General features: G+C 43.0%; 1 protein-coding gene across 12 annotated transcripts in view; it reads left to right on the top strand.

Annotated features, from left to right (window-relative positions):
- Positions 1–1036: 1036 nt before the first annotated feature.
- The window catches only part of DNM2 (dynamin 2), a 100575-nt gene continuing 74822 nt past the window's right edge, over positions 1037–26789 (top strand). For 6 of the 12 annotated variants that reach the window (XM_061583571.1, XM_061583522.1, XM_061583494.1 and 3 more), the window contains exons 1-2: positions 1038–1319; positions 17375–17448. In XM_061583571.1, the coding sequence (XP_061439555.1) occupies positions 1159–1319; positions 17375–17448 (235 nt within the window). In that variant the 5' untranslated portion in view covers positions 1038–1158. Of the gene's footprint in view, positions 1320–17374; positions 17449–26789 lie in introns of all 12 variants that reach the window. The other 6 variants (XM_061583581.1, XM_061583513.1, XM_061583503.1 and 3 more) reach the window with 2 other exon arrangements.

Raw genomic sequence — 26789 nt, 5'->3', positions numbered from 1 at the left:
TAACACATTAAAAAGGGTGAGATAGATATGAAAATTACTTCCCTGAGTTTGCAAGAGCAGCGCTCTAAGCACTCTTGCAATGCAACCACAACAAAAGACCACATATTATATATATATATATATATAAATAAAATGAGCGAGCGGGGGGGGGAGTGGGGTGGTGGTATAGGAGTGAGCGAGGGGGGTGAGAGGGGGGAGTGAGAGAGTGGGGGCAAGACATCGGGGATGGGGGTAGCAGTACAAGTGCGGGAGTGTGTGAGCGCTGGCAGGAGAGTGGGCGTAGAGACGTTAGGACGAGTGCGGGAGTGCGCGAGAGCAGGTAATGAGTTACATCCAAGCTCTGGGCTCGGGCCAGGCAGCAATTGAACGTATTTGAGAATGCACCCGCTTATTGCGTGCACGGGGGGGGGACGCCCACCCGGGGGACCGCTCCCCCCGCCGTTCCCCCTTGGCACGCCACTGCCTACAAATTTTATCTCTTTGCTCACGCAAGAACGTCCCTTAAAAGTTCACTTTACAGAAGCGATTCAGAGTGACAGGAATATTGGCCAATAAAAAGCAAACGTAGCGTGGTGGGTAGTCGTTTGTTTTGAAATGTTTCTCGTTATTTTAAGAGCTGGATAGGAAGCATTACCATTAAAAAGTAAAAATGAGATCGGGCGGGGAGCATAGTTATTTAATCTTAATTCCCAGGTCACCATTGGCAAAGTTACTGTTTAAAACTACAACTCCCATCAGCCCAATCCAGTGGCCATGCTGGCTGGGGCTGATGGGAGTTGTAGTTTTAAAAAAGTAAATTTTCCAAGCTCTGCCATTGGCCCTGAGAAGAGCAGAGGGACCATCGAATGACAGGGCAGGTCATCCAATTAGAATGCCGACCGGAAATGGGTGTAATAGGCAAATACTGTCCTATAAATTCGATTGTCCTTCCGATTCTTTTTTTCTATTGGTCTCGACCAGCAGATGGCAGTTGCATCGAGCAATAATGATAGCAATTGACACATAAGGGCGGGGTGAAAGGCGGGATGAAAAGCAGGGCGGGGCGGGGCGTCGCGTCGCTGACGCCGGATGAGGAGAATCCGAGGGGGAAGTTTGGTGGCTGTTGCCCCGGGCTGTGAGAGGAAGCAGAGGGATCTGCCCCCCCTTTAGGTCGTTGGTATGGGCAACCGAGGAATGGAGGAGCTGATCCCGTTGGTGAACAAGCTACAGGATGCATTCAGCTCTATCGGACAGAGTTGCCACCTCGACCTGCCGCAAATCGCCGTGGTGGGCGGTCAGAGCGCAGGCAAGAGCTCTGTCCTCGAGAACTTCGTTGGCCGGTCAGTCAGCCGTTCGTGGGGATGGGGGAAGAGAGGGAGACGCAAGCTGTGCAGGGAGGTTCCATCAGGCCGACTCGTAGTGGCGGGCGCAGTTTGCGGAAATGCATTAGGAGAATGTTGAGCGTGCCTAGTGTGACGCTTGTGGCGTAGGCTCCGTCTGTGAATAACTCTCTCCTCCAAAGTCGGTCCAGCTCCGTCAATGATGCTGTCTACGCGAGTTGCGTGAGTAGAGCTGCAGGCGTAAAGGGAGCTCGGAGAAGAGCTTACGGCTCTGCCCACATTGCATGTGAATAAAGTGTGGGTTGTCGCGGGTGATTTTCGTAGGTAGCCTTATGAATGGTGGAATGTGACGTTCTCTCCCCACCACCCGCAGTTGATATGGACGACTACCTCGATGTGCGTTCTCATTGTCCAGTCCAGTAGATTCGCTTGGCGGGGGGGGGGGGGTTGTCACAAAGAGTTCACGCGGTTTCCCCACCCTTCTTCCTTCCGTACACACAGCTCAGACTCTGTGCTGTTAGCTACTCTGCCAGTGTCTATTCTAGGGTAAATTACAGGGCTGTACTCGAAGTAACCATTGTGCGTCTGCTCTTGTTGCCATTATTATTATTAATATTATCATCTTCATCATCATTATTATAATTATTATTGCAATTAGGATTTCATATCCAATCTTAATGAGGTCACAGAGTTACAGTAATATATTGTTACAACAGTATAAATACACAGTATTAAAATAAGTTAAAATAAATAACAATTTAGTAAGTGGTTTTCCCTAGGTGGCCGTGGCCTTGTTTATACGATTCACTAGAAAATACAATAATGCTGGGAAAAACAGAACGGAGTAGAAAAAGAGGAAGGCCAAACAAGAGATGGATTGTTTTCATAAAGGAAGCCACAGACCTGAATTTACAAGATCTGAACAGGGTGGTTCGTGACAGATGCTGTTGGAGGTCGCTGATTCATAGGGTCGCCATAAGTCGCAGTCGACTTGGAGGCACACAACAACAACAGTCCTTTTTGCATAAAGCTCAGCTTTCTTGGGGTGTTGCTGCATGAGAAAAGTCTCAAACTACCAGACTGTCATAACTGAGTTGTACTTGTTACCTGAGCAAAAGACGTGCTCATCAAAACTGCCCTTAAGAAGGATTGCAAGGATGGGAGAAGCTACACCTGGCATGCTCTTTTCTGTGTAGAACCTAAAGAAGTCTTGCACATGTAAAAAGGTATTAAGTGGGTCTCCCACCTAGGTACTTTTGTACTGTGAGGAAGAGTTAGCAATAGGTCTCATAAGCTACTCATCTTTGCTTGCCCTGTTGTTTCATTTTACACATGTTGTATCTAACAAGTTGAGGTGTTAGGTTCTTGCACAATACATTTGGCATTCAGAATGAGAATGCTGTTCCTCATTTTTTGTGCCATATACTTAATCAAAAGCAACCCACAATTTCAGACATAAATGCATAATACCTTCTTAACCACTAGTTGAGCCACTACATGGCAGGCCTGCAATGGACTGGAATATAATGGATGTATTCAACAGAAACTATTTACTTTGCACTTGAGGTTACACTGTCATTTAGGTTAAAGGTCATGGGTTTTATTCAACTAAGTCCTACTCCAAGCAGACCCAGTGAAATTGATGAACCTAATTCATGTCTATTACCTTCAATGGGTCTATGCTGAATAGGACTACCATTGAATACAACTCTCTGCCTTATGCTGTATCTTACAGCTGTATTGATAGGATGGTTATTTGAAGAATAGAATTATATTGTTCAGTTAGCCACTTTTTTCTTAAAGGCTCAGAGTAATCTGTTACATAAAACATAAAATGAAATATATACCAGTGAAATAACTCTTTGATAGGCTCTTCCGCTGCTACCTGGTTACTCCCACCCTATTCCCTGAGCATTTATTAATGCACTATAGATGCAAACAGTATGGATGTGGGATGGGATGGTGCTGTCAAATAGATTACTGTGCCAGGCAGTCCACTATACAAAACTCACCTGCGTTATCTGTGACAAGCAATGGTTGCCTGTAGGCAACAACTTCTAGAGAGGTAGCCATGCTAGTTTCTTGCAACAAAAACGCCACCATCTTCAATGTGCCACAAAACACTAACAAATCTATAGTGATGTAGCTTTTATGGACTTTATTTATTATAGGCATTTTTACCTGTCCTTGAAACATGTTTCTATTGTACTTGGGGGTAACCACTAAAGACAGAATCTGCTTTTAACCCCTGATACTGAGCACAATGACCTTTGCTGAGAAAGGGACTTTTTATGGAGGTGCCTGCCTTGTGCTACCTCCCAACACTTAATGGATGTTCTGCTTGTATTAAATATTAGTGACTGATAGATAGTTCCATCTACCAATTCATAGCATATATTTTCATTCAAAAGCATTTCTGTAACAGTTAAACCAAAATATACCTTCTCATTTGGTGATTTTAGTGGTATTGACTGTGATTTGCTTTGTCTTACAACAATTAATTGTAATGTCATAACTCTACATAAAGATATAGAAATAATAACAATTTCATCCCCAGGGAGTCTAATTTCGAATCTTTTTGCTAAAGAAACCTCTCACTCCTCCTTTTTGTCAAGGGGATTCCTGGTCCCTTCATCTAGCTTGTCTTCGCAATCTACCATTTAGGAATTGCTGCTTTAGTTGTGGTTAGGATATTCTTTGTTTTCCCCCCACTCATGTTAGTGTGGAGAAAAATGTTACTGGAATGTGATTGTGACAGAAAAGGAGCACATTGGTTAAGTTTTTAATCTCAATATACTTTGTGAACACTGATCTTAATAGCTTTAAGCAAGAGTGGGATATCTCAGGCCCAGGAGCCAGGTGTGGCCCTCCAGGGTCCTTCATCCAGTTTGGTCTCTCTTCCCCAATCCATGCCTCTCACTGGTGCTGCTCTGCATCTTCCTCAAGTGTTTTACTTGCCTAGAATGTGTCCTTGAACTGCAGTAATGCCTCTCTTAGTTCCCTGGTTCCATTGCCCTCCTACTTTTGCATTTAGCCCTGCCCACCCCTGGCATGCAATCCCTGAAAGTTTGCCCATGAGGGAATGCAGGGCTCAGACTGAAAAAGGTCCCACCACTGGTCTAAAGCATTATGCACTAGAATCTGTGTTTAAATATATATTGATCATCACTGCCAGTAACTGAGCTATATCCTGTGTGTATATTTTTCCAGGATTGAATTTCTTACCTTAATCATTGTACTTAAGACATTTTATATTGTACTTGATCTCCTGAAGAGTGCTAACTTTTTCCAAGATTGTATTCTGGTCAGAGGGATACTACAGATGTCTGGTCCTCACTTTGAAGGATTTGGGGCTTAGGTGTTGGGGAACTCCTTTCTGTCTTAAAGACATTAAATGTCTTTTATGTTTAAATCTTATTGCTGTTTATTGTTGTGTACATTGTTGTACACAGAGGTCTATATTTTTAGAAAAACAAATTAGAAACATTATGTGTTGCACCATGTACCAGGCAAACATATAATCTACATACCTCTCAAGAGTTGATGGTGTTGAACCAGCAGACAGAATGTCCTTATCCAAAGCTAAAGGTGCAGCTTTTTAGACCATTAAAAGTTATACATGTGATATGTTTTCTCAGGTTCTCTATCTGATTCTCTTTACCCCATGTAAAATGGGTATAGCAATGCCCCTCTTCCTTTGGGTTGTTATATTAGTGACAGACAGCTGACTGGTATTATATTTCTGTGTTTGCTGCTCAAAGATTCAAGAATGGAATCCAATTAAAAATAGCAAAAGTTAGAAGTCTGTTTTGTGTTGTAAGGTTCCAATGTAACTTAGTTTGGGAGCTTTGCATGTTCTGTGTGAGAATAGTTTCTGAGTTCTTTTGTGTTTCACTTTTTTATCTTTAAGATGGGGGTGTAGTAATGTAGCAGCAGAACATTTTTTAGGCAAAGTAGTTTTGTTGATATTTTTGGCTTTTAAAATCAATTGTTTAGGAACACAAAACCTGTATCTAATTTTCTGGAAGACATGGAGCAGGTATCTGAAGTCTTTAGAAAAGCTGCTTTATGTGAATTATCACAGGGTTCACTGCATATACTCTTCTATGAACAATCGTGAAAGATGCTGCCTAATGAGTAAGATTACATTTATTTAATTGCTGACTTTCAACAAGTAGTTCCCAAGGTGATTTATTTAAAATTCAACCATTTAAACAGTGATACTAAAAACCACAATAAATAAAACAGCAGTCAGACAGATTCATACATGTCAAAAGGAGCAGAACAAAACCCACCAGCATTTGTATCACAAGATCAGATCCCCATCTCTTTCCCCCAAAGTACATCTAATCAGATATCTCTTCCCTTTCCTACAAATGTGCCCTCCAAAGGGAGAGATTTCTACGATTCTGGACCCACTGCACTAAAAGCCTTGCTCCTTGTTGGACAATCTGTCAGCACCAGCTGCTGTTCGGAACAGGGTGTACTTAGTAGATCTTAGACAAAAGTGTGGTTTATAGGGGAGAATCACTGTAAACAGATCTGTAAACAGATAATTGGGACCCAAACATCTACTGCTTATAAACTAAATCCAGCATCGTGAATTATTTATTTAAAATGTTTATAAAATAAACAAAGTAACAAAATATATAAAACACAATAAAAACAATTCAGATTACTAACATCAATTTCAAACAGTAAAACCAAGAGCACGATAAAAAAAATTCAGCATAAATACAGCGAGGCAGAACTCATGAGACCTTACTTATCATTAACATCAGCTTTCCTGAAGTCCAGGATACATGTATGGCTACTCTCAGCTTTTGTTTCCTTTAAAATCAAGAACTCAAGTATAACATGGTTACTTTCCCCGAGAATTGCCGTAACTGCCACTTCATCCACAAAGTCACCTCTGACTGCTTTCACACTGCACTTTATTCCATTATTCCAACAATTTCTTACCTAGTAATTTGCACATTATATTTGGCCTTTTGCACGACATAAAAGCTAGTTCCAGAAATCTAGTGAAATATAGTGGTAGTTTAGCACTAATTTTATGATAAATAGTACCAGAAATAATCCATTTGCAAGCTTGGGAACTGAAATGCTTGAAATGCCAGTATATTGGCTGAAAAAAAGCCATGGTTCCTTACACAACAAGTACTGCAGTGTGAATAGAATTTTTGTAATCAGGACAGAAGTGCTACCATTTTAATCTGTTAAATTAACGCAATAAGCCCCATGTCTGAATGTGACTTTTATTTGTTAGAATCAAGTCAAGGATAGCTGATCCTCTAGTTCCTTCCTCCACTTTCTGCAAGAGAAAGTTATCAGCAACACAAATCAGGAATTTCTTGGAGGGGCCACGTTTGGCAGAATTTGTCTCCCAACAGATATCAGGGTATTTGAAGTCCCCCATTACTACTATATCATGCTTTTCAAGTTTTATCCTCATCTTCTCCTTGATTGGGTGGTGTGTAGTAAACTCCAGTCACCATTTTCCTTTTATTCCTTGTGCCATTTTATTTTAATCCAGATACTCTCGTTGGGGCTACTGAGCTCATTTAAAATATAATGCGACTCTGCCTCCTTTTCTATTCCTTCTGTTCTTTTTGTACAAGTTATATCCTTCAATTGCTGTATTCCAGTCATGGGAGCCATCCCACCAAGTTTTAGTTATACCTATCAAGTTGTATTTTCCCTCCTGTATTAAGAGTTCAAGTACATTCTGTTTGTTTCCCATACTCTGGGCATTAGTATACAGATGTCAAAGACCATGTGATTTATGGTCTGGTTTCAGAGAGCCTGGCTGTGAGTCCAGAGTCTGTGAGTTCAAATCCCCACACATGTCTCCTGGGTGTCAAAGGCCAGCTAAAGATCACCCCCACAGTGAGGTGAGGGGTTATGTGCCCTGTCACCTGTGCAGCTGTAGGCAAGCTGCATAGTCCCAAGGAGTCCAGTTGCCCCCCGGCTAGCAGTTTCGGACAAGGAAGGGGCTGGCTTGTGCAGCTGTGGCAAGCTGAGCAGGCCCTAGCCAGCTGGGGAGGACTAGTCTCCGAGGGAGGCAATGGTAAACCCCCTCTGAGTACCGTTTATCATGAAATCCCTATTCATAGGGTTGCCATAAGTCGGGATTGACTTGAAGGCTGTCCATTTCCATTTTTTTCTTTCTACATTTTTATGAGGACTCTTATTGGGCCCTGCTGGAGTCGTTCTCTCATTTCCTGTTACTGTCAATCGTTACCTCCAAGTTTATGTCTCCTTCCCGGTGCTCTTCTAGCAATGCCCAAGGAAGAAGAGGCTGTTTTGCAGTGTATGTTGAGAGCTTTGCTGTCCATTCACTAGGAAGAGAGGAACCAGAAGAAATCAATTGCTGAAGAGCAGAGACAGTGTTTTTCCCCTTCCTATTGAAGCACTACAGTGAGGAGATACACCCCCCCCCATTTCCCTGCTGATTGGCAGAGGAGCAGGGGACTCTGTCTGCATGGTTTCTGGGTGTGTGTGCACTGGCCTCTTTGGTCATATCCACACTTATATGCAACACTTAGAGTGTTGGCCAAATCTCATTGTGGCCTTGAGCTGAAAAGGGCTAGTAGTCTCTGCTCTACATAGTCAACAGGGCTATTATCTGATAATATTTTAGCAGGTGAAGACTGCTTAGTACTTATCACCTTCATATGTAATCTTTTAATAGCCTAGTTACTACTGACAAAACTTGTAGATCATGTCCGTGTGGATGCTTTGGTGACTATGTCAGGTCTGTTAGGTCATCCCTTCAAGAGCAGGTTCTGGTTCCTGGCACAACGTTGGAGAAGGACTAGACCTCAGAAGTAGAACATGTGTGGTCCATTCATGAGGTCCCAGGTCCAATCCCAGCATTGCTAATACAAGGATTCTAGGTAGCAGGGCTCAGAGGCCTACTGAAACCCTGGAGAATTGTTACTAACGTAGACAGTACAGTGTAGATTCATATAACTCTGCATAAGGAAGCTTCTTATGTTCAATTTCCTGAAAGGCTGCTTTTGTAAAGAGGGCTGGGCACTTCTGCTAGGAAGTGGAGTTGCATAATGAACAATAGTAGTGTGGGTTCGGATGGCAAGCACTTCGGCAAACTGGTCAGGAACTCCTAGGATTGAGGCAAAACTGCTCACTGTTCTTCGGGACATTTTTGACAGTGAATGCTCCCTTCTTTTGATTATTCCTATGAGAATGTTCACTTATTCATTTATATTGCTCATCTTGTTGTGTTCTTTCAATTAACATCAAAATGTGCCTATACGTGATAGGCTACATTGTGTTGTGACATGATCCTGTAAACTAAAATATTCCCTGATTTGGCTAGGATTGCCAGGTAACTAAACTAAGAAGCAGCAACCAGGAGAAAGAGAAACTTGTGGGAAAGCATTAGCAGGTAGGCAATAATGGTTCCAGATAGGTTTGGACCCAGAAAGATGAATATTTGTTTTTTGGTGAACATTTATGTATTTCCATCAATGATTGCTAAGAGAATTTAGCCAATATTTGTATTGAGAGAACATATTTGGCAGGCTGTCTATGGACATATGTGTACATTGGGGCTCTTAGAAATATGAGCTGACTTTACTGTGGCAAGTGGCTGGGTGCTGAACACAATGCTCTACGTTGTGGAGACCTCTACAGCACATCTTTGCACTGCAAGAAGTTCCTTTTGCTCATCCTTGGGTAGGAACGGATAGTGGGCCAGGACTTTGGCAAAGTGTTGGAGAAGCTCACATAGGTTAGTGAAAGTGGGGGAGAGTTCAGTTTCATTTGCAGTCAGTTTAGCTCTTCATGGCTCTCTGCCATTATTTAACTCCCTACACCACATTGAGACATGGAGCCTGGCCATGTTGCACCTGTGCTGCCTGGTGTCAGGATACAACCGATAGAATGTTGGGGAGGTATTTGGCATATGTGCCACCATCTAGCTCTGGCTGAAGAAGAGAACATCTAAAAGATCAGATCTTGTTGACTACAGTGCCTTTGCCACTGTTTGCCTCTACTACCTTCACTGGAGTCAGGCCTCACACCAAGGCCCAAGTTCTGTTTGCCTTACAATATCCAGTGCCTCAGCATTAGTTGTCATCTTTTCAACAGAATTGCAGTGTTAGCTTACACATGGTCACATGGTCTCCCTTCTTGGCCAGGAAAGGTACAAATCACCATCAAGAACCCTGAAATGGTGAATTCCCAGAAGTCTACAAATTGTGTCTTGACTTGGTAGCTAACAGCTCTACTGAAAATTTAAGTGTGCAGCCAACAACACAGGTCCAGACGAAAACCTTCAAAAGACCTGCATTTTTTGTAAAACAAACATAGTAAAAAATAGTAAAAGAGCAAATAAATCACAGCACAGTTTATGTCTAATTTGTGTATACTCATATATAAAATAATGGGTGCATTTGATATAATCCAAACACATTCATAACTCTAAGCTAAAGAATTTAAGGACTTTATAATAGGAGAGAAATGAGAAGGTGGGAGCACAACTATTTGTTGTACAAATTTCCAGAGAAAGATTGTAAAGTATACCTCTCCTGGCTCAGGATTTACTGGGTGGATACAAGTATCACCTGGTGATGAAAAGTTGCATAAGAATATACTAAATGAATAAACAAATCATCTTATGAGGCCCCTCTCTCTGCCCTACAAGCATCTGACATTCATTAGGCAGACACTTGAGAAAAGGCCGCCTTGGTATCTGCACCCAGACTTTGGAACTCCTTACTGAGGAGGGCTTGTCTGCCAAACAGGTGTTTGGCCTACAAGTTTGGTCTGTTCCAGATTGCTTTGCTTCTCTGTGCTTATAATGTCTATTTCCATTTTAATTTTTGTTTTCAACTCTGCCATATTTTACCTGCTCATACCTTACTTTATTGTAATATCGTGTATGGGTTAGGTTTTTTGTGTGTGTGGATTGTACTGTGTGGAATGTCTTGGGCATTTTATTTGACAAGGCACCATGGTGACTATGGCAGTCCTGTTGACAGTCCTCTGTAAATGCCCTTTGTCAGCTGTTCCACAGAACTGCAAGTTTGTGATGAGTAACTTGTTGTAAACCATGCTGATGTTTTTGAATGAAATAGCAGTATACAAATATGTTTATTAAAAATTAATAAGAAATAAAGCAGGCTATTTGGTGGCAAAGCTATGCCTGGGCTGTTCTCTCTGTTACTGTGCAGGGTTCATCAGGGATTTGGATGCTGTAGTATTTTATGAAACTTCCAAAGGGGGAAGCAGATTTGAAAAACAATCTGGCAATTTTGGATTAGCTTGATAATATCTTTATCAGATTGTTATCAACTAGGACCTTTTGAATTGTGCAAGGCAAAGTAGATGGATTTGGCTTGAACGGACCCAGGAAGATAGGAGTCCATCCTGACTCTCTCCATCTGCCTGAGGCTTTCAACAAGACTTGACTAGATTCCCAACCATCAGTGAAATTCCACCTTAAGAAATCAGTGCACTTGTGGCTGCTGCCCCTAGACATTTACTATTCGTGGATAAAGTGCGCTTTATCTTTTGCATTCCTGGAGGTTTAGTGACGACTTCAGCATTTTTCATGGCTGTTGTAAATTGACAGGACTGGGATCTGAACCTCTGATGGTACTAAAATGAAAGGAAGCAAAGCTGGATGTAGTATTATCCTAGGTGGAAACTCTCTAGGGTACATCAGCCTTCTGCAGCCTGATGCCATCTAGATCTTTTGGACTGAACTCTCACCATGCCTGGCCATTGACCATGTTGACTGGATGGATGGAAATCCAACAGTATCTGGAGGACAGCAGGCTGGGGAAGGTGGAGCACAAGCATACATGGAGCACAAGCAAAATAACAAAACAATTGTCAGAAGTATCTGTTTACACCAGAAAAGTCTTATTGGCATTATTTATTGTAAATTTAAGTCTCTAGGAGAGAAGCAAGGTAAAAACTCTTACATATAGTAAGGTGTTAACTGGTTAGCAAGTACAGAAGAGTATAGTGAGCAACTGCATATTATATGGCTTCTCAGAGTGGGACAGTCAATTGCTAAACATGATAGCAAATCTGATAAGTTCTGCTACTCTGCATAAATAATGATTCTTAATCATTTTGGATTGTGTCACTACTACAGATACGGAGTTGCTTTGGTTGTATTGGTATAATGCAGCCACTTGAATACAGGGACTTTGTGTGAGGAAATTACCTTTTGACAAGTTTGTTCAACTGAAGTTCCTAGAGATAAGTTGGAGCTGCAACAAATATTGCAGTGTAAACATGTTTAGGAGGCTAGCCAGCCATCTCCTCTTCCATTCCACTCCCTTGGTTTTCCATTTCTTTCTCCTCCCCACTCCAAAAAAAAAAAAAATCCACACAGAGAATGGATTTCTTATAGGATAACACTGCTATTTGGTGTGCTGGGTGAGATAAGAGTGCCTGTGGTAACGTAACTGCAGAAACACCCTTGGCTTGTCAACACTGCTATTTGTATTCAGTGTAGGAATGGCCTGGCTTCAGTGCTGCATGTAGCTTTGTTTATATTTTATTTGCAGAGTGGGTGTTTCCTTCCATTTCCATGAAATAGCTGCTTGTTAAAGTCAGCTGTATATTTCTGCATTTTCATGTGACCAAACCAAGTTCTCCTTTGACCTCACTTGAAGTTGTCTACCAGTTATGTTGTGAAGCTCAATTGTTTTGGCATTATGCAAGAAGACTCTAGGCCTCTTCTGCTGATTCACTGTGGTTGTACTTCTTGTCTTGCAATGTATACCCTTTAGTGGGCACTTGCTAAAAGCATCTGTCTTTTTATAAAATGGTTTCCAATATGACTGCAGGTTTTAATTTGTTTTTGTTGATTAACTGAATGTTGATCACTAAATGAAGTGATCTGAGCTGTGGCTAGCTAAAAGATTAAGTGTCCCATCTCTGAGCAGGGGGGCTGGGGTAGGGGCTGTGTGTGTGTGTGTGTGTGTGTGGTACTTTAGGTATTGCTATCAAAGAAGAAAAGATTAAGTTGAAGAACAATGAATGTTTGTTTAGATGCCTGTGCCCTGCAGGCAAAGAAAGGGTTGACGTGAAGGGGGTGATGGAATGTAAATAAATATCAGATTTATTGATAAATTTGGCAAAGCAATACTATTAATTTTGTGGAGGGAATATAAAAAACAACAACTGCATAGTATAATACATAAAATAATACACTGTAGGAAGAATATTAAAAACACACTATTAAAAACTATTAAAAACCCGGCATATGCTGGGGGGTAAAGAAAGGCCGGGGATGGAACTGGCAATCCCACCCCATATATATGGTCTGCCTAGTAAACGTCACAAGACATCACCCTAAGAGTCGGAAACGACCCGCACTATAAGTGCGGGGACACCTTGACGTTTATTCTTTATGCCATTGTTGTGTACCCTGGGGGGAGATGATTTGCATTAAGAGTCGATATCATTCATAACATTTTCAAGCTGCAGCTTGAGACTTTTCAGCTCAAAGGGCTGTAGCTGGGCACAAGAGCCACTCGGAAGGTCTAAAATCTCACTGTATGTTGAACTGCACCCCCCCCCCCTGAGAAAATGAGGCAAATGTCACCATAAATTTGGCAGATGTGATGAATACCATGAGCACTAAATGAGCACAGACAAACAACAAGCCCCATCCCTAATCTTCAGTTTTGTGTAGTTTCCCCCCACTTCCCCCTCTCCCTATTTCAAGGCTATAATTTTATTTCTTAACTTTTTTTGGTAATTTCTTCACTAAGATTTTGAGGTTTTATCCCCAAATTCATAAAATGTTTCATTAGTGTACTGAAGATCTCCCACTATTGTTGCTACATCCAGTGAGTTCATTTCTTATTTCTTTTCAGTTGATTTTGTGTAGGTAGTGGGATTGTTGCTTTATTTTATGCTGAATTTCCAAGTCTTTATAGTTCTGAGTAGATCAGGCCTCTGAAGTTCCTTAGCCTTTTTTATTCTACTTTGTTCAATTATTGGTGTTCCTTTAATCACAACTCTTCATGTGTTTCACAAATTATTGCAGGGGTAAGAAGCTCAGTGTCATTATTTGTAAGGTATTCATTTATTTCAGTGACAGTTATCTCAGAAGTTGTTGTTGTTGTTGTTGTTGCATTTATATACTGTCCCATAGCCGAAGCTCTCTGAGGAAAGTCTTGACCTGGCACTGAAAAGATAACAGTGTTGGTGCCAGGCGCACCTCGTCACAGAGATCATTCCATAATTTGGGGGCCACCACTGAGAAGGCCCTCTCCCTTGTTGCCAGCCTCCCAGCTTCCCTCGGAGTAGGCACCCAGAGGACGCCCCTTATGTTGAGTATAGTGTACGGGTGGGTTCATGTCGGGAAAGGCGTTCTATCAGGTATTGTGGTCACCAAGCCGTGTAATGCTTTATAGGTTTAAACCAGCACATTGAATGGAGCTCGGAAACATACAGGCAGCCAATGCAACTGGGCCAGAGTTGGTTTTATATGTTTGAACCATCTGGTCCCTGTTACCAATCTGGCCGCTGCATTTTGCACAAGCTGCAGTTTCTGAACCGTCCTCAAAGGCAGCCCCACTGGCCTGTGTGAAAGGGTGGAAAGAAAGAAGCCATTACTCAAAAAGTACCATCTGAAAGCACATCTGGAGTTTGCCAGAAAGCATGAGTGCCCCAGCTGCGATGTTGGAAAAGGTTTTGTGGTCAGATGAGACCAAGGTAGAGCTTTTCGGCCAAACTCAAAGCACAATGTGTGGCACAAACCAAACACTGCCCATGCCTCAAGACACACCATCCCTCCGGTGAAGGATGGTGGTGGCAGCATCATGCTGTGGGGATGCTGCTCATCACGAGGGACTAGGCATCTTGTTAAAATTGAAGGAAGAATGGATGGAGCAAAATACAGGGAAATACCGCAAGATAACCTCCTTCAGACTACTAAAAAAACTGAAGCTTGGGAGGAAATTCACTTTTCAGCAGGACAATGATCCCAACCACAAGGCCAAAGCAACATTGGAGTGGCTCAAGAAAAGAAAGGTGAATATTCTGCAGTGACCCAGTCAGAGTCCTTATCTCAATCCCATTGAGAATCTGTGGCAGTCTTTGAAAAATGCAGTCCACAAGCGACGTCCAACCAACCTCAACATCCTGGAGCAAATCTGCCAGGAAGAATGGGTCAAAATCCTTCCAACACTGTGTGCAAAGCTCATACATCCTTACCCCCCAAAACCTAAAGCTGTTATTGCAGCGAAAGGTGGCTCTACCAAATATTAATGTGTGGGGATTAAATACTTATGCCAGCAACATATTTTGGTTTTTTTGTTGTTTCTTACGAACATTTTCCAACACAAAACCAGTGTCACCTTACAATAATTGATTTTGAGTTTCAGTGTTTCAAAATAAAACATCATACAGAATGAAATTACAGTGTACCATTTGCAATTCAGTAATATGAGAGCATTGGTCAGGGGTCTGATTACTTTTGCGAGGCACTGTATATGCTAGATTTTGGATTGGTGTAAAGCAAGTCTATCCTTGTTTTAAAGGTCCTCCTACCTGTCATGAACTTGTCAGAATGGTTCAATGTAACATGGCTCTGATGCAGTATTTTGTGGGGATTTCATCTTGTGCGGACATGGGAGTGAGTGGAAAAATCCAAGTTTTGTTTCTCAGCTGCAGCTAATTAGGAGGCCTAAGAAGAGACACCTGTTTATCTGATGAGAGCCTGGTACCAAGGTCAAGCAGACCTGGGAATGGAGGGGAGGATAGGCCTGTTAGGCGCGAAGACTGGAGAAGCCTCAAGAAGCATTACCTCATTAGAAAGCCCCCTGATTGGCTAAATTAGTATGGTCTGTTACTAGGGTCTTTAAGTATAGGGAGTGAAACCTATACCCTTTGTTCCCCTGGGTTCCATCTAGACAGGTGGTTACCTGAGTGGGGTTCCACTGCCTTTCACTACCCAACTTATGCCTCTCTGGGGAGAGGTGAGAATTTCAACAACTACCTCTTCAAGTAAGTAGAATAGGCTAGTTAGTTTTGTTATTTTGGTTTGTGTCTGAACTCTCTTGTATGTTTTACCTAAGCCCCTGTTTGGTTATGAGTTTTAAGGAATTGTTTTGCTGCTATTAATTGTGCACTTATATTTTATTCAATAAAGCTACTTCTTATTTACCCATGTGTGTCCTTTGCAGGAGGGGAAATCTGGCTCTGAATCTAGTACCTTGGCCACTGACCACTGACTACCGTGTTTTGGGGTTGCTTGGGGCTTCAGGACGATGAGCACCTGTTTGGCTCTTGTCCTTGGTAACCCCTGGCAGAACTATTTCTGGGCTTTGGCTTTCCCCTGACTCAGAGTGGTTACTCAGATTAAGGGGTTGTGGCAGCCTGAGTACTACCTTGCAAGGTTGTTGTTGGCTTGCTCAACCTTGGCAAGGGGGGATATTTTGCCAGGATCAATTGCCCAGGGTTGGGAATTGGGTCCTGGAAATGCGCCTAACGCCTGTAGGGTGACACAGGGCATGACACTACCTAGATTTATTTCTTGCAAAGTTCTTGATAGAAATCTCCAGTTTACTCTGTTGAAGGGTTTTTCAGCATCAAGAAAGAGAAATATTGCTTGTTGTTTTTTTGACAGATTTCTATGCAGTCTATCATTTTCTTGACATTCTATTGTAATTTTCTGATTCTAATGACTACTGTTTGATCTTGATGTATATATTTTGGGATTATAGTGTTTAGCTGTTTTGCCAAAATAGCACTCCATATTTTCACATCCTGATTAAGTAGGGATATCTGCTTAAATGACTGCGGTATTGTACGATTTTTACCTGTCTTTGGGAGGATTTCTATTACACCCTGGACCATGTCACTGGCAGCTTTTTTATCACAGAGGTTCATTTATCATTGTCACATGGTACAGCAATATTTTTTTAAAACTTGGCTGTCAGCCCATCTGGTCCTGGTGCTGTGTTATTTTTCAAGTTGGATATTATTTGCTTAACCTCATCTTCCGTTACTGGAACTTCCAGTGGTCTTACATCTTCATCTGTTATCTTTGGCATGGCAATTGTAGAAAATATTCTGTTCATTTGTTCTGTTGATGAATTCTGAGCTGTATACAATTCTTGATGGAATTGCTGGAATAGAAACATACTGCACACTTTGAATGTAGGAGAAAATGTGGATATATGATAACATTTGAATAGATCACAGATGTTCTCTGACTCTTGTGGATAGGGACAGCTGTTGGGTGAGATGGCAGGAGAGAACTGAATTTTCAGACAATGAAAGGAGGGCAGGAAATAGAAAACCTGATATTTGTACCATGGTGCCTCTTTTGTATGTTTACAAACGTGCACCTCTATGATAGAGGATTGGTTTATGTGTGTGTCCAGAATTCTACACCAGCATCTGTTTAGTATTCTGTATATGTCTAATTTGGTCAAATTATCAGGAACTCTCAGTTGCCCCTTAAAGTTAGCCATGCAAATTGGACATCTCAAGGTCTCACTTAGACTTTCCAGCTCCACTTGCTTTTTCTCTAGGCTTCTGAGAGTCCATGTTCTAGCTTTACAGCAGCTTTTCCCGTCCTTTCTTAATATTTGCTAATTTAAAACAAAGATCTAAATACAGTTTGAAAGGAAAAAGCTCTCATTAACTGTGAAAACCGTAACAGTAATGTTGGACTGCATTCATCATTCTCATTCTCATAAATCAGGGGTATCCAACATGGTGGACTCCAACTCTCATCAATTCCAGCCAGAATGACCAATAGTCATGGGTGATGGGAGCTGTCATCTGGCAACATCTGGAGGGCATTGTATCGGCTATCCCTGCCATACATTATAAAACTGACCTCATCTTCCTTTCCATGCTCCAAAATCCAACCTTGTTGTTAAAGTGGCCATTAAACCCTATGGACATAACTTTGGAATGGTATGCTCTCTGGCGACTTCCAGAGTACCAAGCATATAGTAGGATTTAAAATGTATTGTTTGTAATTCTCCTTATAGTAATATCTATTTTAAGCCATTGAAATAATCTCTTGTAAAAATACTTTGCAGAGATTTCCTGCCCCGTGGATCTGGAATTGTTACCAGGCGTCCCCTCATTCTTCAGCTTATCTTCTCTAAAACAGGTATGTAGTTCTTTCCTTGTATTTAAAGAGTGACCCAAGTCCTTGTGTGAATGTTGGTATGCTCATGTGCAATTTCTTCTTCAATTGACTACTCTAGAATGCAGGAATCTCATATTTGCTCTGGTTAACTTGCATTGCTTATGTGCCTTGTAGGACTATATTTCAAAGCTTTTATGGTGTTTCCAGGTGAGCAAGTCAGTGTCTTTATTAAATAAGCTAATCTATTATGCTTTGATAAGAAATTGCACGTGTGTTTTGATTAGACTCACCAACTTAATTGTGCTTCCGAATCAATAAAATTAAAATAGAAAAAATGTTTGAGTTATATTTATGTTGGTAATTATGGATTTATGGTTAGTATTCATAAATACTGAAGTCATTAATACTTATTTCTTATTAATAGTTGTTTACAGAATTTATTGACTGCCTTTCTCTAAATGGTCCTAAAGCAGTTCCTTTGTGAAAATCTGATTATGTTTAATTGGACAGCCATCTGTTGGGTATGCTTTAATCTGGATTCCTGCCTCGATGGCCTTATAGACCCCTTCCAATGCTATGATTCTGTGAATTGTCCATGTATATTTGATGTAGGGTGTAAAAAGTTGCCCCCCATCTCCTCCTCTTGCATGGCCAAAAGGAGGAACTTGGAAGCTTTCACTTCCACCTTAGGATGACAAGTTGTAATTCATCAAACAATGGTTAGTTTAAACAAGTCAGCTTCAGTAACTATGATTTGGGGTTAGCTTGTGTAAAACTAATCATAGTTAATGTAAACCACAGCTAGGTGGCCCGGACAACTAGACAAATTGTGGTTAAACAAAAGTGGAGATGAAAACTTCCTAACTCCTCCCAGCCACATGGAAGTGGAGAAACCATGTAAGCTCAAGGCTCACTGTGGCTCGTTCCAGTTCATATGCATCACATATAACTGTGCTTTGTGTGATGTGCACAGCTCCCCTCATATTCAACAATATGCTAAACTTCCTCCCTCTTTTGACCTGTTACATAGGTAGCTATGTTCCAGAGATCTCTCCATTTTGTTGTATTTGGAAACAGTTTTTATCTCCCACCCATACCTGACAACTTGGAATAGATAATGCAATGAAACAGAAATCCCAATCACTCCACATGTACTTAATTCTAGCTGCTGAATCGAAGAGCAAAATCGAAAATCTAGAAAGAATTCAGATATAACTTTGTTGGACCACTAGGAGACAGTGAGGCAGTCGATGATAAATGTGTACCTCTTTGTCCTTACTGCATAAACTTGGGTTGTGGCTGGTACAGTGAAGAAGACATCCTCAGCTGATTTTCTGGTGTTACAGTTAAGAGAAACTCACTGAAGGGTGAAGAGAAATATCTAGTCTTTGAGATATTCAAAGTGGAAGCTGTTAAAGAACTTTATATGTCCTGGATGCAATAAAGATGCTGGTCATAAGTCAACAGGGGAATAATGTAGATTAAATATGTTTATTTTGTATCAATCAGGTCTTGTAATAGTTTTTTCCAAAATAATTGGGTCTTTCCCTTGTGGTGGTTAGATTAACACGGAGAATTCCTTGAATGAGTAGAATGGATTTTTTTTAGCTGTTGGACGCGAACATAATTTCTCACATGTCAAGCTGTTGTGTGTATCTGATTTGGAAGCATAATTGTCCAGTGCAGTTAGAAGCACAAATACTGAGTCATTTGCTTAGGTGAGTTGATTTATCATTTTTTGATTAAAACTAATAAATCTAATAATGGACAGTTTTGTAAAGCATTAGAATTGTAATAGAAAGAAACATTATTCACCAAGTTAATTGCAGATCCGAAACAATTACATTGAAAATTTTAAAAATAGTATTTATTTTTATGTTAATTGTTATGGATTTATGATTAGTATTTGTAAATATTGAGGTTATTCTAGCTATTTATTTTATTTATTTTGCTTACAGAATGTAACGATCACTTTTCACTGAATGGTCCCAAAGTGGTTTCCAATATAATAAAAAATTGCAAATATTAAAACAAAAATGTATTTAAGAGCTAATCAGTACAATAAAAGAGTTGGACAAGCCAAATGCACCATCAGATATCCAGGTTCTGGTTTGATTAGGACCTTATATACTAACAGTAACACCATAAACTGAGTTGCTAACACATAGGCAGCCAGTGCAGGCCCCTGCCCTGCCTGAACACTTGGAAGTCAGACACGAATGACGAACTGTGCTTTTCTTTAGTAAGTTTAATAGAAGGTTTCTGTTCATGCATCAGCTTACAGGTTACACAGAATTCAGCAGCATTATTAGGAGAGTAGGCATGACTTTACTGCGCTATAATGTTGTCACAGCAACTAGACACACACCCTCGCCGGCTTAAGAAAGGATGGGTAAGCACACTATTTGCGTGAACTAAGTGTCACTGTAGAGAATATGCACACACCTGAGCACTCCTCCTTAGAGGGGCCATTGGGGCATGTTGGACTTGCCGGCACAAGTGCCTCCGTTTGCAAAGCTAGGGCGGCTGCTCTGCATCACCAGGTCCTTCCACATCAGAGGAAGGGGGCTGCTCTGAAGTGGAGGCAAAGCAGGCGTGGGAAGAGGAGGGTCATTGGGCAGAGTGGCACCTGCCTGCCTGGGTTGGACCTCCTCGTGGGTAATTGGAGCTATAGAGGCAGAGCTGTCACCGTCTATGGCAAGAGAGTTCTCAGAGTTCTGTGTGCTGGTCGGCCTGGCAATGGAACTGTCATCCCATTCAAAGTCCTCCTCCTCCTCTGCGGTCTTGCTGCTCCACTCCCATTCTGCTGGGCTCATGACATCATCCCCCCTCCCTGCCAATCCCCACCCCGAAGGCTTGGGTTTGCCTGGGTACCGTTCATGGAATTCTTTCACCAATTCTGGCGCATGGACATCTGGCGCATGGACATCTGGCGCTGCTTCCTAGGATCTCTCCTCCGGTCCAAACCCCTTCCAGTGAATCAGGTACTGTAGCTTCCCTTGACACTGGCAGGAGTTGATAATCTGTTCCTCCTCATATTCCTCCTGACCGTTGACCTGTACAGGAGCAGGGGGTGGTTCAGGTGCTTGGTATGGATGCAGAGGTTCCTCGGGGGTTAGCAAGGAACAGTGGAATACTGGATGGATTCTCATGATGGCAGGCAAGTGTAAGCGGTATGCGACTGGGTTGATCTGTGCCTCTACTTCGAAGGGCCCCACCTACTGGACCTCTAGTTTATGGCAAGGTGTGGTTGGTAAGTATTGCGTGGAAAGCCACACTCTGTCCCCCACCTGTATTTCAGGGCTAGATTGGTGATACTGGTCGGCAACCCGCTTGTAGGCAGCCTTGGCCCTTGCTAGCAGCTCTTGTAGCATCTGGTGCATCACCTGTAGTTCTTGCACGTATTCTGTCATAGCCGGGACAGCCAGAGTGTTGGTTGGATTGTGAAAGGCACGAGGGGGTTGTCCATAATTGGTGAAAAAAGAAGTCTGTTGGGTAGAGGCATGCACTGAGTTGTTGTAGGCAAACTCTGCGAGAGGTAGCAGGGACACCCAGTTGTCCTGCTGGTAATTGACATAGCAGTGAAGGTACTGCTCCCAGGTGGCACTGACCTTCTCTGTCTGCCTGTCCATCTGGGGATGGTGGGCAGAAGACAACCATAGCTCAGTCTGTAACAGCTACAGCAGAGCGCATCAAAAACGGGCAGTGAACTAGAGTCCCTGGTACAAGACCAGGCTGTTCAGGCATCCATGTGCCCCCAAAATGTGTTTGATGAGTAGTTGAGCAGTCTCCTTGGCAGTTGGTAAGCCAGTGCACGGGATGAAATGGGCCATTTTGCTGAAGGCATCAACTACCACCAGAATGGTAGTCTTCTTCTGAGAAGGGCGTAGATCTGTGACAAAGTCCAGGGTCACCGTTTCCAAGGCTCTTTAGGTGTGGGAAGCGGCTCTAACAGTCCGGCTAGCCGCCCAGGGGCGTGCTTGACTCTCATGCACGTGGGACAAGACTGCACATACCTTTCAACATCATGCTTTATTCTAGGCCACCAAAAGTCCCATGTGACCGCCTGCAGAGTCTTAAACGCCCCAGACTGCCCTATAGTTGGGGTGTCATGACACGGATGTAGAATGTTGTTCTGAAGCTCTCTGGGGGACACATACAAGGCCTTGTAGTGATAGAGCAATCCCCCTCTTCGGGGAAAGCCTGGAGCTCCTGAGAGGGCTCTTGTAGCTTCTGGACTCACTTTTGGGCAAATGGATTTTGTTCCTGAGCAGTGCCTAGCTCTTCGGCCCAGGGGTCAGGGCAGGCCACTGCCCCATCTTGTCCAGGGAGATGATGTGATTCAGGGGAGGGTCTGCCTGGGGTTTGTTGTACTCTGGCTTGCAGGAGAGTGCATCCTCTCTATGGTTGTGGGCATGGAGGACATAGGTGATCTCGAAGTGAAACCTGGTGAAGAATTGGGACCAGCGCATTTGACACTGATTCAGTTTGACACTGATTCTCAAGGCTCCAGTGATCAGTACGGTCTTCCACTGTGTGGCACATTCCTTCGAGGAGGTGTTGCCAGGTTTTGAATGCTTCACAGATGGTGAGTAGCTCCTTCTTGGAGGGCTGTAACAACAGCGCTGTGATGGCTGTGTCTGAGGCGTCTGTTTCTACCACATGTTGGGTAGGTGGGGGGCATGTTGTAGTATTGGTTCTGAGGAGAACAGTAGCTTTGAGAACAGTAGCTTTAGCTGCTCAAAAGCCTGCTGGGCTGTCTTGGTACATCGAAAGGGGCCAAAGCCATTTAGGCAGTCTGTTAGTGGGAGCGTCATGTTGGAGAAGGCAGTGATGAACCATCTATATTACTCAGCCGATCCTAGGAACCACTGTAAGAACACAAGAACATAAGAAGAGCCTGCTGGATCAGGCCAGTGGCCCATCTAGTCCAGCATCCTGTTCTCACAGTGGCCAACCAGGTGCCTGGGGGAAGCCCGCAAGCAGGACCCGAGTGCAAGAACACTCTCCCCTCCTGAGGCTTCTGGCAACTGGTTTTCAGAAGCATGCTGCCTCTGACTAGGGTGGCAGAGCACAGCCATCACGGCTAGTAGCCATTGATAGCCCTGTCCTCCATGAATGAGGACTTCATGGCCTCCATGGCAACCATGGGGCTGTCTCAATTTGCCACTGGCCCAATGCATGTGTCGGGGCATACTCTTGATTTGATTTTCGCCACTGGACATGGAGATGGCGATCTGGAGGTGGTGAGTTTTTCATCGACTCCATTGTCATGGACAGATCACCGCTTGCTGAAGTTTAGGCTCACAGCGACCCTTTCCCTCTGCAAGGGTGGGGGACCTATTAAATTGGTCCGCCCCCGGAGACTAATGGATCCTGAGGGTTTCCAAAGGGCTCTGGGGGATTTTCCGACTGGGAAGACTGGCGCTCCTGTCGAAGCCCTGGTCGGATTGTGGAATATGGAGATGACCCGGGCAGTTGACACGATCACTCCCATGCGCCCCCTCCTATGTAGAGCTCATACAGCTCCATGGTATACCGTGGAGCTGAGAGTGATGAAGCAAGAAAGGAGGAGGCTTGAGTGCAGATGGAGGCGAACTCCTGACGAATGCAATTATGCCTTGGTGAGTGCCTCTTCTAAGCGGTATATAGTAGCGGTGAGGGCAGCAAAAAAGAGATATTTTGCTGCCACAATTAAGGCATCTCTCTCCCGCCCGGCGGAGCTCTTTAAAATCGTACGAGGGCTTTTACATTCTGGCCCTCGGGATATCATAGATTCATCTGTAGCCCGCTGTGATGAGTTTGCGAGGCACTTCCAGGATAAGATCGCATGCATTTGCCGGGACTTAGACTCCAATATTATGGCAGTGGGATCTAATGAAGCATCCAGAACACGGTCTTGTCCTTGTTTATTGGATGAGTTTCAGTCTGTACAGCTTGAGGATGTTGACAAGATCCTTGGACTGGTGCAGGCGACCACATCTGTGCTGGACCCTTGCCCCTCTTGGCTGGTGAAAGCTGGCAGGACCGGAACCGCTGGCTGGGCCAAGGAGATAATAAACGCCTCTCTGAGAGAGGGAGTGGTCCCTGACTGCCTAAAAGAGGCGGTAGTGAGACCGCTCCTGAAGAAACCCTCTTTGGACCCAGATAACCTGAACACTGCTCAATACCCTGGACTCTCCATTGTAGAGTCCCGCAGGGATCGGTTTTGTCCCCTATGCTTTTTAACATCTACATGAAGCCGCTGGGTGCGGTCATCAGGAGTTTTGGAGTGCGTTGTCACCAGTATGCTGATGACACGCAACTCTATTTCTCCTTTTCATCTTCTTCAGGTGAGGCTGTTAATGTGCTGAATGGAATATACATTGGTAATAGAAGATGGAGAAGTTCCATACTCTCTGCGAAAACAAGACCAGGAGCAGACTGCGGTACAGATCATGAACTGGTAATATTGAAGATCAGAGTAAAGCTAAAGAAGAACAAAGCAATCGTAATGCCAAAATACAATTTAAATAACATCCCAGAAGAATATAAAGATCAAATAAGGATCAGATTTGAGGCTTTAAAATTAGTTGACCGACAACCAGAAGAATTATGGAGTGAAGTCAGAGATATTATCAGGGAAGAATGCAAAAAGACAATACCTCTTGTTAAAAAGAAAGACCACAATGGATGACTGAAGAAATTCTTCAAATGGTTAAAGAGAGAAGGAAAGCAAAAGGAGATAGAAACACAGTCAGAACCCTAAATGCAACAATACAGCGACTAGTACGTAGGGACAAAGAGAAGTATTACAATAGTTATTGTATAGAAATAGAAGAAGACAACAAAAAGGGTAGAGCAAGAGCCCTATTCCAGAAGATTAGAGAAATTAAAGGGGAATTTAAACCAAGAGTAGGGATGTTGAATCTGTAGGGGAACACACTGAGTGACCGAGATAAAATAAAAGGAAGATGGAAGCAATACACTGAAGAACTCTATAAAAGAGATGCAGGATGACAGAGTCATTCATGGAGGAACCGTATGATGAAGAACCAGAACTTTTAGATTGTGAGATGAAAGCTGCTCTTAAAATACTTGGAAGAAACAAATCACCAGGAGCAGGTGGCATACCAATAGAGTTGCTACAAGCTACTGAGACGGAATATGTCCAAATTTTCACAAAAATTTGTCAGCAAATATGGAAAACAATGGTCCACAGACTGGAAGCATTCAATATACATCCCAATTCCAAAGAAAGGGGATCCCAGGAAATGCAATAATTATTGGACTATTGCCTTTATATCCCATGCATGTAAACAAAGGCTCTTACCATACATGGAGTGAGAAATACCAGATGTCCAAACTGGATTTGGAAAAGGAAGAGGCACCAGAGATCATGTTGCAAACATACGTTGGATAATGGAAAGGAGCAAGGAATTTCAGAAGAAAATCACCCTGTGCTTTATAGATTAAGCAAAGTCTTTGACTGTGTAGATCATGAAAAACTATGGAATGCTTTAAAAGAAATGGGGGTGCCACAGCATCTGATTGTCCTGATGCACAACCTATACTCTGCACAAGAGGCTACTGTAAGGACAGAATATGGAGAAACCGATTGGTTCCCCATCAGAAAGGGTGTGAGACGGGTGTATTTTATCTCTCTGTTTAATCTATATGCAGAACATATCATACGGAAAGCGCTATTGGACCAAGATGAAGGAGGGAGGGAGGGAGGGAGAGATATCAATACTTTAATGCAGACAATACCATACTACTAGCAGAAACCAGTAATGATTTGAAACTAATGCTGTTGTAAGTTAAAGAGGAAAGCACAAAAGCAGGACTACAGCTGAATGTCAAGAAGACTAAAGTAACGACAATAGAACATTTATGTAACTTTAATGTTGACAACGAGGGCATTGAATTTGTCAAGGATTATCAATTTCTTGGCACAGTCATTAACCGAAATGGAGACAATAGTCAAGAAATCAGAAGAAGGCTAGGACTGGGGAGGGCAGCTATGAGAGAACTAGAAAAGGTCCTCAAATGCAAAGATGTATCACTGAACACTAAAGTCAGGATCATTCAGACCATGGTATTCCCGATCTCTATGTATGGATGTGAAAGTTGGACTGAAAAAAAGCGGATAAGAGAAAAACTCATTTGAAATGTGGTGTTGGAGGAGAGCTTTGCGGATAATATAATAATAATATAATAAATTTAATTTCTGTGTCGCCTATCTGGCCAATGGCCACTCTAGGCGACGTACAGAACAGTTAAAACACAATAGATAAAATACAACATACAATATAAAAACACTATAAGAACAATACAGCAGCAACAATATTAAAACAGGGTAGGAGGCATTGCATTCATAGCAATTAACCCTCCCCGGAGATCCCAAAGGCCTGTTGAAAGAGCCAGGTCTTTAAGGCTTTACGGAATACATTTAGGGAAGAGGCATGCCGGAGATCTTGTGGGAGGGAGTTCCAAAGAGTGGGGGCCGCCACTGAGAATGCCCTCTCTCTCGTACCCGCCAATCTAGCTGTTTTTGTCGGCGGGATTGAGAGAAGGCCCTGCGTGGCTGATCTTGTTGGGCGGCATAATTGGTGGCGTTGAAGGCGTTCCGTCAGATAAACTGGGCCGAAACCGTATAGGGATTTAAAGGTTAATACCAACACCTTGAATTGGGCCCGGAAAACAACTGGAGCCAGTGTAGATCGGAACAACACTGGGGTGATGTGATCCCGGCGGCGACTATTCGTAAGCAGTCGAGCCGCCGCATTTTTATAAGTTGTAATTTCCGGACCGTTTTCAAGGTAACCCCATGTGGAGCGCATTACAGTAGTCCAGACGAGAGGTGACCAGGGCGTGTACTACCAGGGGGAGCTGATGAACAGGAAGGTAGGGTTGCAGCCTTCGTATGAGGTGTAGTTGATACCAGGCTGCCCGGCTCACAGCCGAAATCTGAGCCTCCATGGACAGCCTGGAGTCAAGCACAACCCCAAGGCTGCGGACCTGGTCCTTCAGGGGTAAACTCACCCCATTGAACTTCAAGTCAACATCTCCCAACCTTCCTTTATCCCCCACAAGCAGCACCTCGGTCTTATCGGGGTTCAGCTTCAGCTTGTTCCTTCCCATCCATCCACTCACAGATTCCAGGCACTTGGACAAGGTCTCCACAGCCAACTCTGGTGAAGATTTGAATGAGATATAGAGCTGAGTGTCATCCGCATATTGGTGGCACTGCAGCCCAAATCTCCTAATGATCGTCCCCAGCGGCTTCATATAAATGTTAAATAGCATGGGAGAGAGGATAGAGCCCTGTGGCACACCACAATCGAGAGGCCAAGGGTCTGAAACCTCCTCCCCCAATGCTA

The sequence above is a fragment of the Rhineura floridana genome, chromosome 1, assembly GCF_030035675.1.
Source record: "Rhineura floridana isolate rRhiFlo1 chromosome 1, rRhiFlo1.hap2, whole genome shotgun sequence".
Lineage (NCBI taxonomy): Eukaryota > Metazoa > Chordata > Lepidosauria > Squamata > Rhineuridae > Rhineura > Rhineura floridana.
This window is presented reverse-complemented; position numbering and strand designations above follow the sequence as displayed.